Source organism: Eleutherodactylus coqui, chromosome 7, assembly GCF_035609145.1.
Source record: "Eleutherodactylus coqui strain aEleCoq1 chromosome 7, aEleCoq1.hap1, whole genome shotgun sequence".
NCBI classification, from domain to species: Eukaryota; Metazoa; Chordata; class Amphibia; order Anura; family Eleutherodactylidae; genus Eleutherodactylus; species Eleutherodactylus coqui.
The window spans coordinates 158,822,507-158,841,812 of record NC_089843.1 but is presented as its reverse complement, the minus strand read 5'-3'; the positions used below and the strand labels follow the sequence as shown (position 1 = coordinate 158,841,812).

At 41.9% G+C, this 19,306-nt stretch overlaps 1 protein-coding gene across 2 annotated transcripts in view; it reads left to right on the top strand.

The window, feature by feature from the left end:
* Window positions 1–19,306, top strand: part of PRSS12 (serine protease 12) — a 150,477-nt gene that overhangs the window by 60,740 nt on the left and 70,431 nt on the right. For both annotated transcript variants that reach the window (XM_066573881.1, XM_066573880.1), the window contains 2 exons: window positions 424–565; window positions 9,747–9,943. In XM_066573881.1, coding sequence (XP_066429978.1) covers window positions 424–565; window positions 9,747–9,943 — 339 coding nt within the window. The remainder of the gene's footprint in view (window positions 1–423; window positions 566–9,746; window positions 9,944–19,306) is intronic.

Below are 19,306 nucleotides of genomic sequence, written 5' to 3'. Positions count from 1 at the left end.
CTAATACTCAAACAATCATCAAGCTCAGATGAGCATGTTCACTCAACTCTATTGCTGTCCAATTTAAGTGTTTTTTTCATAGACGTTGTGGGCTACTGAGATTTACATAAGTCATTGTCATGTTTGACAAACAGTTCAAGGACAATATTAATTTGGGACCCTGCATATTATCTTTTAGAAAGTATCCTTATAATTGCGAATACTCAAAGGGATTGTGAAACTATGCACTATTTTAGAAGACCTGGCGGTGCTTGGGAAGATAAACATGCCATTTCCATAATTATCCAGTTTGTCACAATCTAAACTATTACATGATTAATTGCAGGCAGTTTAGTCCAGTAAACTATGATATTGTGATAGGTTCAATGGTGTGTGCACAAAGGGCTAATAATAATATTCCCTATCTATGTGTTTTTCCTACAGATGGCTCCATTAGACTAGCAGGTGGTAAAGGTAGCCATGAAGGACGTCTGGAAGTGTTTCATAATTCACAGTGGGGGACGATATGTGATGATGGGTGGACAGAGCTGAATACACAAGTTGTGTGCCGTCAACTGGGATATAAGTAAGTGTCATTAAATGTCTACTATCAACCAGAAAACTGATACAACAAATATACCTTTCATGCAGCTTGTAAATTAAAAGTATTGAAGACATTGACTACCATTTTTGGCTTTCAGAATCTCATACCTCAGTGTTCTAATAAGGTCATGGGTATTGCTACACATTAAAGGGGTTTTAGATATTGATGACTTATTCTCAGGATAGGGTATAAATATAATATTCATAGATGACCAACTCCTGGTACCCTTGTGATCAGCTGTTTGAAGAGGCCACAGTACTTGGTTGAGCTCTGACGCCGCTTTCACAACTTCTGACATCATGTTTATTGATCACATGGCTTTCATGCAGTTCAGTCCCACTCAAGTGAATGAGATTAAACTGCAATACCAGGAGCTGCCTCTGCAGAATGAACGGAGCTGTGTCCAGCATACAATGAAAAGGTTGCAGACTGACCTGAGCACCACGGCCTCTTCAGAAGACTGATTGGCAGGGATGCCAAGAGGTTAACCACCACCTATTTGCTAACAATGGCCTATCATAAGGATAGTTCATCAATATCTAAGTCCCAGAAAAACCCTCTGATGCAAAAATAGGAAGCTAAATGATACTAAACTAATTGCTGTCTTGTGTTGAAGTCACTAGAAAACACGTAACAAGATCATGGTTTTTAAATGTTATTAATTAGCCCTTCTCTAACAATATAAGAAGGGTTCATATGCCATAGATCAGGGGTGTAGCCATAGGGGAAGCAAAGGTAGCAGTTGCTACTGGGCCCTGGAGCCTTGGAGGGCCCAAAGGCCCCTCTATCATATAAGAAAACACTAGTATTAGAAATGGCACATGGATGGTTGGAGGGCCATATTACATATTTTGCATTAGGGCTTCCTACATTTAGCCTCTGACTAATGTTTTAAGATTCTGGCAATGCCCCTTCCCACTGCTAGTGTTCTAAAGAGACCCAACAATGCAGAGGAAAGTTGTGGGGGCCCCCATGCTGAGATTTGCATCCGGAACTATGAGCCTTTAGCCATGGCTTTGCCATAGCTCCTACTTGTTATTACCATTATTATGTGCATACAAGCAAAAGTCCCTCGAATAGCTCCAGGAAACCTAAGATTTCAAACCAGATGTTAAGGTGATCTGTCCTGTCTTGGCATCAGGTGATTATGGCTGTTTGCTTTATCGGTTGACTATGGCGCCCTTTAGTCTAAAGTTAGACTTTTAGTGGCAATTTTTCAAACAGATTTAGCAGTGATAAGAACCTTTTTTGACCTTTAGATTGTATTTGATGTACAAGGGATTTAGTCCTTGTAATAAAAGGCCCGGTAAATTCGACTAATCTATCAGATTGAATTTTTCATGCCTTTCTCTTTAACAGTAGATGCAGCAGGTTGTGGTTAGGAATCACTCAGCCCTACACACATAAGAAAATCACATTAAAACAGGAGACACACAGATGACCTTTGTGCATTTATCGCTAGCATGCCTGTCACATCAATAACAAATGACATACACCTGCCACAGAGAACTCTGTTACCTTTGGTAAAAGCTATTGCTTATTAGAGCAAATTAAAATCTATCTGACTCTATTATATATCCATGAGATATAACATACTGAAGATGACATTTATTATTAGCACCGATTGCACCATCTATGGAAATGAGGTCTCTCAAATTAATGCCGGCAGCTATAGAGTAATTAGTAGTAAAAGAACATTTCTGACATATGAAGCACTTTAATCATATTAAAGGGACCCTCCGGGCCTGCAGAAATAAAGATGGATGAACCACTTCTCTAACTACCTGATGCATGCTGTGCATAGCATGCATTGGAAGTCTAAGACCCTACATGTTGGTCTGACTGGCCAGAACTGCTGATGTGGACAGCACTAGTCAACCAAAGCAGGTGTAATGTCTTAGACTAGTTGTTGTTGTTGTTAGCCATTTAGTCGTTCACGACCCTTGGCGACCCTAAAGGCGAGCTCCATCCATATTTTTCGGTTTCGCACTGCTTCTTTCAGTTGTGTGATATCCATGTCAGTATCCGCTCTGACAGTATCAGCCATCGTTTTCTTTGGCGGCCGGGTCTTCTTTTGCCACTGATCTGCCCAAGCATTATAGATTTTTCTAGCATCTCTGCTCGCATTACATAGCCAAAATCCATGAGTCTGAGTCCGGTCATCTTGCCCTCCAGTAATATATCAGGTCTTATACGATTCAGGACTTCTCTGTTTGTTACTCTCGCTGTCCAGGGCATGCGCAGCAGCTTTCACCAGCACCATAGCTCAAACACATCAATCCTCCTTCCATCAGCTTTTCACAGTCCATCTTCCACATCCATACATGGCTATGGGGAATACAGTGGTTTGCACTATCCTGCATTTAGGCCTCATGTCCATGGGGAAAATCAGGCCCGCCGCGGATTCTACATGGAGAATCTGCAGCGGGTCCCTCCTGCCCCGCGGACATGAGCGCTTAAAATAGGAATTTAAAAGAATTAACTCACCCGCAGCGGACCGGGAAGGTCTTCTCTTCCTCACGGCCGGATCTTCTTTTTCGGCCGGCAGATGAACTCGTCACGCTGGCGGCTCGTCGCCGGCACGTCGCCGACATGCCGCGCGCATGCGTCGGGCACATCCGCCGGGCTGAAGCAAGAAAGATCCGGCCGTGAGGAAGAGAAGACCTTCCCGGTCCGCTGCGGGTGAGTTAATTCTTTTAAATTCCTATTTTAGGTCTCCCGCGGATCCGGACGGCTTCCATAGGCTTTAATAGAAGCCCGCGGGAGCCGTCCCCGCGGGAGACCCGCACGAAAATGGAGCATGGTCCAGATTTTTTCATGCTCCATTTTTTTTAAAATCCCTTTTATTGACCATCCGCGGGTATTTATCTACCCGCGGGTGGTCAATGCATCCCTATGGGGTGCGGATCCGCGCGCGGGAGAAGAGTTAAAATCCGCTGTGGATTTTAATTCTTCTTTTGCCCGTGGACATGAGGCCTTAGCTGCTATGCCGATATCTCTACCTTTCCAGATTTTGTCCATGTTTGGCATTGCACTTCACCCCAATGCTATCCTATGTTTTATCTCTGGCGTAGATTCTCCAGCCTGGTCAATTTTGTTGATGTTTCTTCCACCTATTTTCACCCCGATTTCCAATTCGTCTTGGTCCATTTTACGCATGATAACCTCCGCATATAGGTTAAGCAAGAAGGGTGAGCCCTGTCGGACACCTTTGCTGACCCCAAACCAATCTCTGTCCCCATACTGTGTCACAGTAGCTTCTTGATTGGTATAAAGTAATTTTATTAGCTTGACTAGATGTGCCGATACGCCCAGCTCTTGTAGGGTGTGCCATAGCTTGTCATGGTCGACACAGTCAATGGCCTTGATGTAGTCGATGAACCACATGGCCCCGAGGGTCATTTTAATTTATTTATTCATCCAGGACTCAAACAGATCCCTTGTTCATGTGGTTCCAGATGTTTTGCTCTGATGGCCAACATTATACCACTATAATATGGTTAGAATCTGCAGCGTCCCTGGCTAAATTGAAGTGGAAATATGGTTTAGCAAATATATTTTCCAGTATACTTTCTGTATCAGTTTCTTGTGGTCTGCAAGATCTCAGTTGCTGACATTGAATAGGAACCTTCATTATTTACTTTCAGCTTTCATTAATCTGTCCATGGATACACATGAACACGGCTCATTACAATACACAGCTCTGATGACTGTAGTGTTTTTCACTGAAGCAAGAATAGTCCAAATAATATCTCTACAACCTTTTCACAGGTTTGGACTATAAAACATAACTTTTAATAGTTCATTAAAATTTAAAGTGCGTCCTAATTTTAAATTTTAATGAACTATTAAAAGTTATGTTTTATAGTCCAAACCTGTGAAAATGATGACTGTAGTGTAATCGATCCTGCGCCTGTATGTCTATCATATGACCATGGCAGATTGTGAGGACTTGATATCGAGCACATATTGGAATGTATAACCTTTCATTATACAAAGAATAACCCATATGTGTTGAAACCAGAAAACCTCTTTAGCAGTAAGTGGAGAAGAAGGAGTGAGTAGAAGTAGCCATTTAAGGCTGGGTTCACACAGGGCGGATTTGCCGCGGCCGCTAATCTCGGGATTAGCCAGCCATGTGGACGAGATTTCTCAGAAACTTCGTCCACACGGGACGGCCAATCCGCTGCGGTAAATCTGGCTGAAACCGGGGCTGCGGCGGCCGCAGCAGCGGTTTCAGAAGATGCAGCATGTCTATTTACTTTTTTTTTTTGTTTATTTTCGTCGCGACCGCGCTCTCCTCTATGGGAGCGCCGGCCGCAACGGAAAAGTAAGCGGCCGGGCCGCTTCAAAGCCGCCGCGGCTTAAACCGCGGCGGTTCTCCCGGCGAAAACCTCGCGGTTTTTGCTGCGGCCTAACCGCGAGATTTCCGACGGGAATCCGCCCTGTGTGTACCCAGCCTAAACATTTCCAGGAGTCCTTATTCACTCCACTCGCACTAAATATGCAACTTTACTATACTTTATTGCTTTGAAGTACAGTATAATAGGGAAGTAAAAAATCCAGAAAGCAAGACTATTACTAGTGGCAAAATGCAGTAAATCCTTGAGATTACTACAGCATCACTTTACCATTGGTGAAACTTCGATTTCATATTAGCAAGACCTATTTGTCCTATTTCTACAAGTAAGGCTACCTTCACATGGGTGAGCACGATATCGGGCTGAGAAACTTGCGCTTGTCAATGTGCATTTTACCCATGGATGTGAAATGTTCTTCATGCAAAAACGCCTCGCATCACTTCTCTGAAATTTCAGTCCTCCGGCACGTGTTTCCCGCACGTCGGAGAATCGACACGTCTTTCCCATTGATTTCAATGGGAGACATCACATCATACTCATGTGCACATTGCACGTCATGCAATGTGTTTGACTATCATATTGAAAACAATGGGTAATGCATTCCTAGGGGTGCAAAAAATAAATAGGACATGCAGTGATTTCTAACCTGGCAGTATTCCTGTGAGGGAAAACATCGCTCATGTGTATGACTCCATTCAAAAGAATGGACAAATCAGGGAGGGAATGTCAAAATTAAACAAAGTCCTTCACAGACAACAACTCCCTTGAAACAATTTTTAATAATAAATTTAAAAGACAGGGCTACATAACGAACAGGACACATATAAATAGATGTACCCAGTAAAGACACCCAGCCGTGTTTGTGGTATAAGTTTGTCACACCTATGCTGGGTGTTCTGTTTGGTTCCTGGCAGTGTTTGCCAAATAGGTTTGCTACGCCTATGCTGATTTTCTTTTGTGATTGGACTGTGCAGCCCAGCTCTCTCTGTAGGTGTGGTCTATTGTGGGTTATTTATACGTGAGTATGGAGGACAATGTTAAATGCTTTCTATATGCTGCCAGTCCACCATCAGGGCTGACGGCGTACTCCTTTGATTATTTTTGAAACTGTTCCACCTTGTTTTCCTATATCCCTTTTTTTGCTGCAACACCAGGACTATGGTCATTAGCAACTTTGCTATTTTGACTAGGTTATTTTAGAGTCAGTGGCTCTTCTGCCTTTCTCATTGCCTTTTTCAAGATTATGTGTTAGGCTTTTTGAGACTGGGTCTTTTTCTTTGCCTGGATGTTACTGACTCTGGGCTCTTTGGTGATCTTTCATTGGACCTGAACCCCTGACTCCATTAGGGACTTTATCAGTCAGGGTAGTTAAGTGATTTTTTATTTTCCTCTGACCCTCTGATTCCATTGGGAATTATAATGTGCAATATATCAATTATTTTAGTGAAAAGAATTCTACATATACATTAGGCTCCTGATGAACTAGGATTTATCTAGAGAAACGGGTTGAGCCAATACATTTTTATGAGAGCCAATACATTTTCATGAGCCAATACATTTCTATTTGAGCCAAAATATCTTGTGTCAATATTTTACAAGCAAATACCATTTTATTCTTGGAAGCATCCTGCTTTTGAGTCTAGTAATATTGTTGTTGAAAGTATCATGCACTTTTAAGCAAACATGGATGCTTTACTTGAGTCAGTCTGTTTCTAATTTGGGAGTTCCACAATTAAAGGTGGATATTCCACTGGGAATCGATGAACTTGACTTTTAATCCTCTTCACTTTATTTATATACTTTGCACTGTTTGATGACTCGGTCACTTTAAGACCAGGTTATTAATTAAGACCATTATTTCAATTGAGCATATGTACTTGGAATATTAGTTCCTTGAATTATGAAACCACGTAGATGAGACTCGATATGAATTTTTGAAGTCCTCAGAAGTGACTACATGTTAGGTTTCTACATTCCATCACACCAAGTGTCTATTGGTTGATGTGTTTACTGGGTACATCTATTTATATGTGTCTTGTTTGTCATGTAGCCGTCTTTTAAATTCATTATTGAAAATTGCTTTTAGGGAGCTGTTGTCTGTAAAGGGCATTTAAAAGAATGGAGTTCAAATTTTTTCCACGTGTTTTGTGCGTCTTGCAATGCACAAAACTCGCGCCAAATTCATGCTTGTATGAATGCAGCCTAAAGGCCCATTTAGACACAAGCGACAATTGTGTCATTTAAGCGCAAGATGATCACTCAAACATTGAGCGATCACTTTGCGCTCCCAGCGGAGGATGTATAGGACAAGCGGGGAGCCGCTTGTTCTCTGCATCCAGCTGTTTCCCACTGGGAGCGCCTGGCTGTCATACAGCCGAGCGCTCCCAGCAGAGGATGCAGAAGACAAGCTGGGTGTCCCCGCTTGTCTTGTGCATTCAGCTGTTTTCTGCACCGAGCGCCCGGCTGTTATATAGCCGAGCGCTCCAAACGGGGTATGGAGAACGCAGCTGGACCGCTCTGTTCTTAATACCCAGCCTGTCATCAGGGAGCAGGATACAGCTGAAGCAATAGTATCAGCTGTATCTCGCTGTGAATCCCTGATAAGGCTCATCGTTGTCTTTCAGTATGCTAAAATACAGCGATGAGCAGTGGCTTAACGAAAACTGCATGTCAGTGCAGTTAGACACAATGATTGTCGCTCAAAAGATGGCTTTTGAGCATATTTTGAGCAATAATCGTTGTGTCTAAATGGGCCTTAAGCCTGGCTTCACACGGGCATAATTGTGCGTACAAATTTTGCGCATGCAATATGCAGAGAATAGAACTCATTGATTTCATTGAGAATGCAAACCCGAAACCAGATCCTCTGTGGTCACTCCCACGCAAGGACTGGCTGTAAACCACAAAAGGTGCACAAAAAAAGGGAGTAGGTCCAGCATAGGATAAAAACTCTTTCTCTTTATTGAAAAATCCAGACAGACATAGAGGAACAAGAAGCATGTGCCATCTTACATGTTTCGGGCAAGCATATTGTCCTTAATCATAGACTCCAAGGCACATGGGAGTAACACTTAAATCAGAATAGACAGTCAATGGGGTACATGTAAGACGGCGCATGCTTCTTGCTGCTCTATGCCTGTCTGAATTTTTCAATAAAGAGAAAGAGTTTTTATTCTACGATGGATCTACTCTCTTTTTCTGCGCATTGATTTTAATAGGTTTGTTCATATTTCCGTATTGCCAAAAAAAGTCATGCAAAAAAGTATAACATGTTCAATTTTTTTGAGTATTTGCGCACCAAGGTCTGCATAGAAGTCAGTGGTCTAAGTACCAAAATTGAATGAAAAATGTGAACACTGATTTGCAGAGGACCGTCTGTTCTACGACTGGAATAAGTTAGTGTAGTTGCTCCTGTTAATGCAGCAGACAGTCTGCTAAAACTTGTGCTGCTCAAGATAATACATAATGTAACACAGAATGTCATCATAGGACCTGGAGAGCAGTTTTTGCAAAACAGACTCTGAAACAAAAGGAAGAGTCATTACTTAATAGCGGTGACATTAGCAGGTATAAAAGCCATACGCCACTTGTTTTAGAGGACTGCATCACCCATAATGGAGACTTGCATATTCATCTTGAGCAATGATATTTTTAAGCTTACATCTATGCTCATCATATAGCCCCCACTTACAAGTATCTGCCGTCTAGCCGCAGCTCACTTACTTATCTTGTCCCCTAAATGTATGCACTGTTTGCAAGTGAATGTGAAGATTATTCTACAACACATTAGGAACTTTCCTTTTTTTCCTCAAAAAAAGCGACTTTCTAGATATTCTTCAGTAGACTGATGCATTCTTGGAAAGCAACGTAAACTGCATGTAGTCAATGATAATGAAAATAGCTGATAATGTAATATTCTAATGCTGTTAACGGAAGATAATGGAAGGGGCCCTGGAAATGTTCTTGCTATTGTAAGATATTTTGCAGTAATGGATTTTCATTATACAAACAGTTCTGCTGTACATTAGGATAGAGTAAATTTGTAGTGGTGAAATATTCACAGCAGCACAAAGGATTACAGAAAATGAGTGTTAATAACATGCAATCAGCAGTGCGGTGTAACGTGAGGTGGGGGGAGGTGGACAAGCATACAATGAACAGCACAAAGTAAGAAGGGAGAAGGGGTCTTAAAGGAAAGGTTGTGATAACACTGTTTACAACAATAAATGACCATGAAGTGTCAATCAAGTCTTAGGCCGCCTGCGAGAGCCTGCAGCGGAATCTGGCTCTGACCGCGGCCGGTGACCCCACGTACCTGTCTTCTTTCTTCATTATTTGTACTGCAGATGGTCCAGACAGCGAGCTGTCGGACATGCGCAGTACACATTTTTTTTTCAAATGTTTATTTTTCCTGCGCCATTTCGAGGCAAAGACACGGGTACCCACGACCTATCTGCAATGTCAATTGTGGAAGGGCCACCGGCCGTACGCGATCGACATTGTCCACACAGAATCCATGCAAAAATAGAACATGCTTTGATTTTTTCTCCATGAGCAGAAATTGCAATTGATTTCCGCCATGCGCAGCAAGAAGCACTTTTCCATTACATGTTACAAACGGCATTTGCTGCGGAGCCTTGGATGCCCGTCGCGGATTCCGCAATGCCAATCCATTCATGTGCAGGCGACCTTATATGGCAGGGAGGAAGGTACAGAAAGCGAGTCAGGTTCTCTATCAATGACTCTTTATGAATTACCCTGTTTTAGGTAAATATCAGTACTGCATGTTTTTGCTCTCTTAGATATGGGAAGATATTACTTGATAATGACTTTGAAGAGGGCACTAGTGTCATCTGGCTGGACGATGTCACCTGTACAGGCAAAGAGCCCGCACTCATTCAGTGTACCAAGCAGAACTGGGGCAAGCATGACTGTAGTCACCAGGAGGACATTCACATAATATGTTATCCAGACATTGACCAGCACAGGACATTATCGGGTAAGTGATATGTATCTTCCCTCACGTATTTCTCCTTGATTACCGCCTTTACTGTAAAGTAACAGAAATGGGCTGTTTGGATGTTTCATTGATGGGTGGGACGTGACCCATTAGGATAGTCTGTTGCATCTCTTTATAAATGAGATCACAGGCTCTGCTTCCAACTTTCCTTTTAAGACTTACAAAGATGAGGCTCCCTGTGCAAGAAAAGCATGTGGGCTTATTCCTGTCCAAGAGCTGATTTGTCGAGAGTGAATTGTTAGTTCCTCTTTCTCTTGGTCCTCTAGCAAATCCTTCACAAGTGTGTGTAGACCCTAACATGCAATCTTTGAGACAGTGCACATTGTACAGGATACTTGCCCCTAATTCTCTGTTCAGATTGCACCCTGCTTTTCCTCTTTCATAGGGAGCCACATGAATGTTTTAATCCGAAGGAATCGTATAGTACTGGCAAGTTCCCTTTAAAAGCTGAAATAGACACAAAGGGGATTTGTCTGACACAACCTATTAGGAGAATCGGTGGTAGCAAGACAGTTTTTGATTAATGGATATCTGATAAGTCCAAGGAAGTGAAACAGCACCATATAATTGTGTTTTATGTTGTCAAGAGCTACGATCTCAACAGTGTTTTGAAGCAAAAATTGCTATAAACTCAACAAATAAAATCTCAACCGTAAACCATTGTGATAACAACAAAAGTATAGTCTGCATCTATGTAATGCTGAAAAACTGTTCAGCTCTTGTCAGTTTCTAAAGCAATTCTGTTATTTAGCTCAGGTATATAGGTATATAAATGGAGAGATAAAAATTAAAGATAAGATAGATGAAAGGTCATAGATAGAAGGCTAGAAGAAGCCTCAATGTACGGTCTGCAATGGGGTCCCAACGTAGTTCCTCTGGTACTAGGGCCTCTGTGCAACTGCTACCTCTGCTCCTACTATACCCATGGCTAGATAGATAGATGGCTAGATAGATAGATAGATAGATAGATAGATGGAAGAATAGATAGATAGATAGATAGATAGATAGATAGATAGATAGAATTAGATGGATAGATAGATAAAAGGATAGATAGATGGAAGGATTGATGGATAGATAGATAGATAGAATTAGATGGATAGATGGAAGGATAGATAGATAGATAGATAGATAGATAGATAGATAGATAGATAGGTAGATAGATAGAAGGATAGAAAGATGGATAGATGGAAGGATAGATGGATGGATAGATGGAAGGATAGATAGATGGGTGCATGGATAGATAGATGAAAGGATATATAGATGGAAAGATAGATAGATGGGTGAAAAGATAGATGGAAAGATAGATAGATATCAAGGACATTAAAAAGAATCTGAATGGATGGGTGCATGGATAGATAGATGAAAGGATATATAGATGGAAAGGTAGATAGATAGATGGAAGAATAGATGGATAGAATTAGATGGATAGATAGATAAAAGGATAGATAGATGAAAGGATAGATGGATAGATAGATAGAATTAGATGGATAGATAGAGAAAAAGATAGATAGATGGAAGGATAGATAGATAGATAGATAGATGGAAGGATAGAAAGATGGATAGATGGCAGGATAGATAGATGGGTGCATGGATAGATAGATGAAAGGATATATAGATGGAAAGATAGATAGATGGGTGAAAAGATAGATGGAAAGATAGATAGATAGATATCAAGGACATTAAAAAGAATCTGAACAATAGATTTCAGTATGTCACTGAAAAAAGGTTTAGATCCTTTTGCCTAGTGCATAAGCTTGATTCTGAATTATTTCTCTTTTACCATCTGGGACAGGGTGATTATAAATTGTCATATATTAGTTTCTGGTGAGCCTAGGAATATTAAAGGTGACATTTTAATGTTGCCATTCATTGTGTTTCTGGCTGCTTGCCACCTTGCACTGTAAAAGAAATTTAAGTAGCACCAGTATCTTGGCATCCACTGTGATTTTATTTTAGCTCGAGTAGAAAGAAAATGAAGCCGGAAGAAAACAAGGCGCTGCAATGAGAAACAATACTATTCTTTTACTGCAGTAGATAATGAAATGTATGGCATAGAAAAATAAATGTATCTAATGAGGTTTTACCTAGTTATAATGAAAACCTCTTAAAGCCAATGAAGTGTACAATCCTGATAACCGACCGGGTCTTGTGTGTAAGGGGATATATTTGGAAGCAGTACTTAAAAAATACGGTTATTAATTAGAGAAGAAATTATGAATCCTGTTTCACTCTAGCCACATATTTCACATATATCTTCTTTGTAATTTACTGACACAAAGAATCCTTTTGGTATTTCATGTCATCATCCCATTTAACAAATCCCAAATCTGTTTTTTCTTGATTAACTCAAAATGTGAAACCAGAAAGCTTCATTTTCTTGTACCAGTAGCAAATGTATGTAACAGTGAGATGATGGAAATCCTGAGGAAGTGGGGATGGTGAATTCACTAAGAGATCAAGAGCAGCTTGGATGCTCCTTATGAGCGTAATAATATTAAAAAGTATAGTCAGTAGATTGCTTCATAAGGGGTGTTGATCCAGGGATTTATTCTGATCGCCAGAAGTCAGGAAGGAATTTTTTTTCCCTAAGATGAAGAATATCGGCTTCTACCTCATGGTTTTTTTTGGCTTTCTCTACAACATCGAGAATGATAGACTGAACTACTTTGTTAGGGTGATTTCACATCTGCATCAGGGATTCCGCTTTCCTGCTCCATTCAGGGAGCAGGAAAGGGGAATCCCCACAGCCAAATGGTTCTGTCTCAGAACAGAACCAAACAGCGCTGGGCGGACCCCATTGACTATAATGGGGTCCACCCGCTTTCTGCCAAGCTTTTTGACAGAAGAAAAAGCACTGCATGCAGCACTTTTTCTTCTGGTATTCTGAGCCGGATCTGTGACAGAACCTCCAGCCAGAGGTTCAGATGCAGATGTGAAACCAGCCTAACTATGTTAAATATGTTATATTTTTCAGGTCACCTCCCTATTCTGTAAGTTTTGATGATTTGATGATGACCATCTGTTCTCCTTTATCCAATGTAAGAAATCACTGCAAACCAGAAAAAGAGCAATTGAACTTATTAAGAAGGGTATAAATAGTGTGTTATTACTGTGTTTCCCCCAAAATAAGACCTTGTTTTATATTATTTTTTGCCCCCCAAAAGGCACAGGATCTTATTTTTGGGGCTTGTCTTATACTCACCTAGCAGGCGTCGTTCGGGTCCCTCCGGCTGGGCTGCGGTGCTCCAGCAGGATTCCTTGTAGGCCTCAATGCCGACAGAGCACCTCTTGCTGGTGATGGGGCTTGAATACCCCACCTCCAGCAAACAATTGCACTGATTGGTTCAGGAGCACTGCCTCAGCTAATCAGAACCGGTGCTCGATGAACAAAACCCAGCTATTCATTGAATGACATCATTGAATGGCTGGGATTGGTTCATCGAGCACCGTCTTTGATTGGCTGAGGTAGCACTCCTGAACCAATCAGAGAAATCACTTACTGGAGGTGGGGTATTCAAGCCCCATCACCAGAAAGAGATGCTCCGTTGCCATTGAGGACTACACGGAAGCCTGCTGAAACACCACAGCCCAGCGGAGGGATCCAGATGGCGCCTGCTGGGTGAGTATTGTTTTTTGTTTTTTTTTCTCATGTAGTGTAGCTAGGACTTATTTTCGTGATAGGGCTTATATTTCAAGTCCCCCCCCCAAAAAAAAAAAATCAGGGTAGGGCTTATTACCAGGGTAGGTCTAATTTTGGGGGGAAACATGGTATTTAAATAACTCCAATGTTCCACTTGTGCCTAAATCTCATAGAGGTCCAGGAAGCTGAGATTTAAATGTAGGAGGTGAGGTCCTGATAATAAAGAGCTACTTTACCTGGCCGGGTGACATTAGGGAACTGAATCATCCTAAAAGCAAAGGTGTCACCAACTGTAAGAACCATAAACTAAGTTATGGTGCTTATAGTTTAGATGATATGGAGTCCAGGCAGCCTTTTTTTTACACTTACCCAGTTCCCCATTCCTGCGTAGTTTCCTGACAAAGGCAGCACATGTACAGCAAGCGGGACTCTTTTTAGAAGGGAGTGCATGTGCACTCCCATAGAGATGAATAGGAATGCACATGCACTCCCTTCTAAAAAGAGTCCCACTTCCTGTGCATGTGCTTACTTCACCAAAGGAAACCACCGGAACTGAACAGGAACCAGGTGAATATGAAAAGAGGTTCCCCGGACTCCACATCCATAACTTAGTTTATGATACTTATAGTTCAAAATAAGTGTAGCAACCCACAGCACACTGTATGACCCAAACTGGGTAGGACAATAAAGAAGCCCCCCAAAAATACATGAGCTGCAAAGATAGGGAGTCCGGGACCACACTCCCAAAGTGTGATATAGTCTTATAGTTGGTGGCATATTCCCTTTTAAAGAAAATAACTGGTGATCAGGAACAGGCTGACCTATTGATCATACTGGTGATCGGAATAGGGAAGTGCTCTAAAGCCAGATGGATTCCACAGGTACTTGGTCAATTAGAGTTCTAAATTAACTATAGGGCCTTGATAAATGAATTATGGCAATAGTAGATAAGTGGTCCATAACCATTAATACCTGGGGGCTCAGATTATACTGCTGAGCTAATTGTTCCCTCTATGTCATAGGTAGGGACACCTAGAGAACTTCTACAGTACCAGGACACCATCAAAAACTATTCTATATCAACCCCTAGATATTTGTGAGCATTACATAGAGGCAGTATGATATTGGAGTTAGAGGCAGTCGCACCAGAATTTGGTGACTTCATTACTCTTCCATACTCTTCTATTCTTTAACACTTTGCAATCCAATTTTGGATTCAGGGTTTCCTAGGGGGCTTCCTCTTTCTGATATTTTACAATGGCGCCATATGCTGGCTAGAGCCAGGACTGCAGTATGTGACATGCCGGAGAGGCCCTTGACAACAGAGCGGCTAGTAATATACAGTAAGAATACCCTGCCGGATGTCTTTCAACATCAGAGCTGTACAGGCTTCAATCAGAATGTCTTCAGATGTCAGACAGTGGATTGGAAAGGGTTAATACAATGTTAAGTGACAACCAATATGGTTAACAACGCAGCGTTCATTAAGGTTGTCACTGCTTACCCAGACTCCTACAGTAAGTATTGAAACTGTCTTTTAAGGCAGTCATATATTCCAGTGATTCCACATAAATAGACAGGTGTGCTGGAGCCTGGCAAATTATGGATCTATATGTTCTACAAATTAAAGGCTTCAGTCTCTTAGTAATCATAAATTTATATTAATAAATAATCCATTGCCTTCAATATATTGCCATTTCCATTGCAGGGTGTGAAATGTTGTTCTGGTATTCATCAGTCACCTTGAGAGAAAAATAACAGACTGCACTCACTGCAAAAATATCATAAATATGATTCTGAGTATTTTACCATGTAGAGTCACTGGAATACGTTGTTCTCTATAAACATATTTTTAAACTAAGATCACAAACAAACCTTAAAAAGTGAACATCTAGAAGAAATTGCAATCATTTCTCGTATTTAGCAATCATATCATTGAAGGGAGCGTGCCACCTTGAACATGCTGTCCAAACTTCAGGCAGGATGTTTTAGAGCTGGAGGAGCTGAGCAGATTGATATATAGTTTTATATGGAAAGATTCACTATAACTTGTATTTTATTCATTTATATCTCTGCACGTTTTGAGTGGAACAGTTCAATGGGCGGAGCTATCAGTGATTAACAGCTATTAGTGTATGACTGTACATACAGAAGAGGGTGTCAATCACTGATAGGACCGCCCACTGGACTCTTCAAATTAGAATGTGCAGAGTATTATCTTTTCCCATAAAACTATATATCAATCTGCTCGGCTCCTCCTGCTCTACAACATACTGTCTAAAGTTTGGACAACATTTTCAAGCTCATAGACTCCTCCATTTAATGGAAGTGGAAGAGTTAAATTCCTTACATGAGCACTTTAGGAAAAGATTTTCTGTTAGTTAAGGAACTAAAAGGCATATGGAAATAGGACAGCTGGTCCAGAAATGATTGACATTCAGGCATCAGACCCAGGAGATTTACAGACATCCAGTTTTCTGCCTGACCGACGATTTATCGTATCCTCCAATTACGTCAAGTAATGTATGCTCCCAAATTGCCACCAAATGGGACCTTGTCTATACAATAATCATAGACAGCTCTATAAATATTTCTTCTAGAATCCAGTATAGACTACATGGAATACCATGTGCTGAAATTAATGTCCACCCTGTACAAACCATATTTCACATATATCAAAATGGCTAATCTGCTTGATTTGAAGTGTACATAACAGTGCTGGAATTCTTCATGACACTATTATAGATGATACTCCCTTATAGAAGAGAAGAGTAGGTGTGATCCCCTTCTAGAGCAGCTGCTGGTGATCTGATGGACTCATATCATGCAGAACCTTGCAGCTGGTTTCTGAAAATGAAATACTATTCTACTACATCCCTTTTTACATATAGGAATTGCAGATGTTCCAGCTTTGGCTAGTGAACACTACCACTGGCTTGGCAACAGTTTGAATGACTTTTCTTTCCTGGGGAATAGTAAGGGCAATAATTAATTGTAACCTTGATAAATAAACTTGGCTTACGTCTAGGTAACCCTAAAACATCACTGAGACGGAAAATATGCTTACTGTCTGTGATGATATGAACCATCTGTGCTGACTGAACCAACAGACTATTGTAATTCAACATGGTTCATTGCAGGTCATTCAAAACTAAAACAGTGATATTGTATGAATTATTTACCCTAACGTGTCATTATTAAAGGGGTTGTCTGATTTGAGTGACAATAGATACACCTACAGTTTTCAAGTACATGTTAAATGTATATATGGTAGACAATAGACTTCAAGTACCCCTTATTTAAGATTTCTGTAGATTTAAACTAGCTATTGGCCAAATGTTTGTTAGATTGGCAGCTCTTTCGACTCCTCCAAAGACATGTAAACTCATCAAGCAAATTTGCATGTTTATTTCAATAGAGACAAGGGGAAATAAATAAAAGAAATTACACAAGCAGATGATCAAGAACAAATGTTTTTTGAACATCCATTCACCCACTTATTTGCTTAAATGAAGGTACCACTAGAGATGAGCGAACGTACTCATCCGAGCTTGATGCTCGATCGAGTATTAGGGTACTCGAGATGCTCGTTACTCTAGACGAGCACCACGCGGTGTTCGAGTCACTTCCATTTTCTTCCCTGAGAAATTTGCGCCCTTTTCTGGCCAATAGAAAGACAGGGAAGGCATTACAACTTCCTCCTGTGAAGTTCCAGCCCCATCCCACCCCCCTGCAGTGAGTGGCTGGGGAGATCAGGTGACACCCGAGTATAGAAACTGGGGCCGGCTGCGGCTCGCCACAGATGCACGCTGAGAGACATTAGGGAAAGTGCCGTCCTGCTGTAGCTGCTATAGGGAGAGTGTTAGGCTGTTGTCTTCGTCTTCAAGAACCCCAACGGTCCTTCTTAGGGCCACATCTGACCGTGTGCAGTACTGTTGAGGCTGCTTTTAGCAGTTGTGCACATATTTTTTTTTTTTGTATATCGGGCGTGCAGACCATAGCGTCCTCAGTCTGCAGTCATTTTGCTGAGTATAGGGGCAGTACTGGTGAGGCAGGGACAGTGGTACAGGGAAAGAGATATACTGGCTATATAGGCAGTGGGCTTTTTCAAAAAAATTTGAAAAAAAAATCTTTGGGCCGCCTGTGACCGTGTTCAGTTTACTGCGTGTCTGCTGGGGGTAGTAGTCGCTGACTATTACCCAGCTAGGTGTTACTGCAGCCTTGCGCATAATTTATTCTGGCTGCACTGTGCTTTCAATAACCACAGTCATCCTCCAACAGGGAAATCCATATACAGGCTATATAGGCAGTGGGCTTTTTCCCAAAAATTGGAAAAAAATACTATATTTGGGCTGCCTGTGACCGTCTTCAGTTTACTGCGTGTCTGCTGGGGGTAGTAGTCGCTCATTATTACCCAGCCAAGCCTGTGACCGTGTACAGTTTACTGCGTGTCTGCTGGGGGTAGTAGTCGCTCATTATTACCCAGCTAAGCGTTACAGGAGGCTTGCGCATAATTGTTTCCTGGCTCTGCTGTGTCCGTTACATGATCGCCGTCATCCCGCCAAAGGGAAAGAGTATACATATATACGCTGCATATGGTGTCTGTCCGGTTTTTCACCTCACCATTTTAAAAAATTGAAGCAAAATACTTAAAGGGGTTGTCCCGTGGCAGCAAGTGGGTCTATACACTTCTGTATGGCCATAATAATGCACTTTGTAATGTACATTGTGCATTAATTATGAGCCATACAGAAGTTATAAAAAGTTTTTCACTTACCTGTTCCGTTGCTGGTGTCCTCGTCTCCATGGTTGCCGTCTAATTTTCGCCGTCTAAAATGGTCGAATGGCCAAATTAGACGCGCTTGCGCAGTCCGGGTCTTCTGCTTTCTTCAATGGGGCTCCGTGTAGCTCCGTGTAGCTCCGCCCCGTCACGTGCCGATTCCAGCCAATCAGGAGGCTGGAACGGCAATGGACCGCACAGAAGAGCTGCGGTCCACGGAGGAAGAGGATCCCGGCGGCCATCTTCAGCCGGTAAGTATAGAAGTCACCGGAGCGCGGGGATTAAGGTAAGCGCTGAGCGGTTTTTTTTTTAAGTCCCTGCATTGGGGTTGTCTCGCGCCGAACGGGGAAGGGGGTTGAAAAAAAAAAAACCCGTTTCGGCGCGGGACAACCCCTTTAAGGCCTACCACTGGCCTGTGGCCACTTGACTGGTTCTGCCCTGTGAATTCCAGTAGCTCAGTCATACGCACCTAGGTCTCACTACAGGCTTGCGCATAATTGTTTCCTGGCTCTGCTGTGTTCGTTACATGATCGCCGTCATCCCGCCAGAGAGAAAGAGTATACATATATACGCTACATACGGCGTCTGTCTGGTTTTTCACCTCACCATTTAAAAAAATTGAAGCAAAATACTTAAGGCCTACCACTGGCCTTTGGCCACTTGACTGGTTCTGCCCTGTGAATTCCAGTAGCTCAGTCATACGCACCTAGGTCTCACTACAGGCTTGCGCATAATTGTTTCCTGGCTCTGTTGTGCGTTCCGTAAGCGAAGTCAGCCTCCAACCACAGGCCAATAAGCGGCACATTTAATTACAGCTGTTTCTGCTCTACTCGTAATACACCATGCTGAGGGGTAGGGGTAGGCCTAGAGGACATGGACGCGGGCGAGGACTTGGAGGCCCAAGTCAGGGTGTGGGCACAGG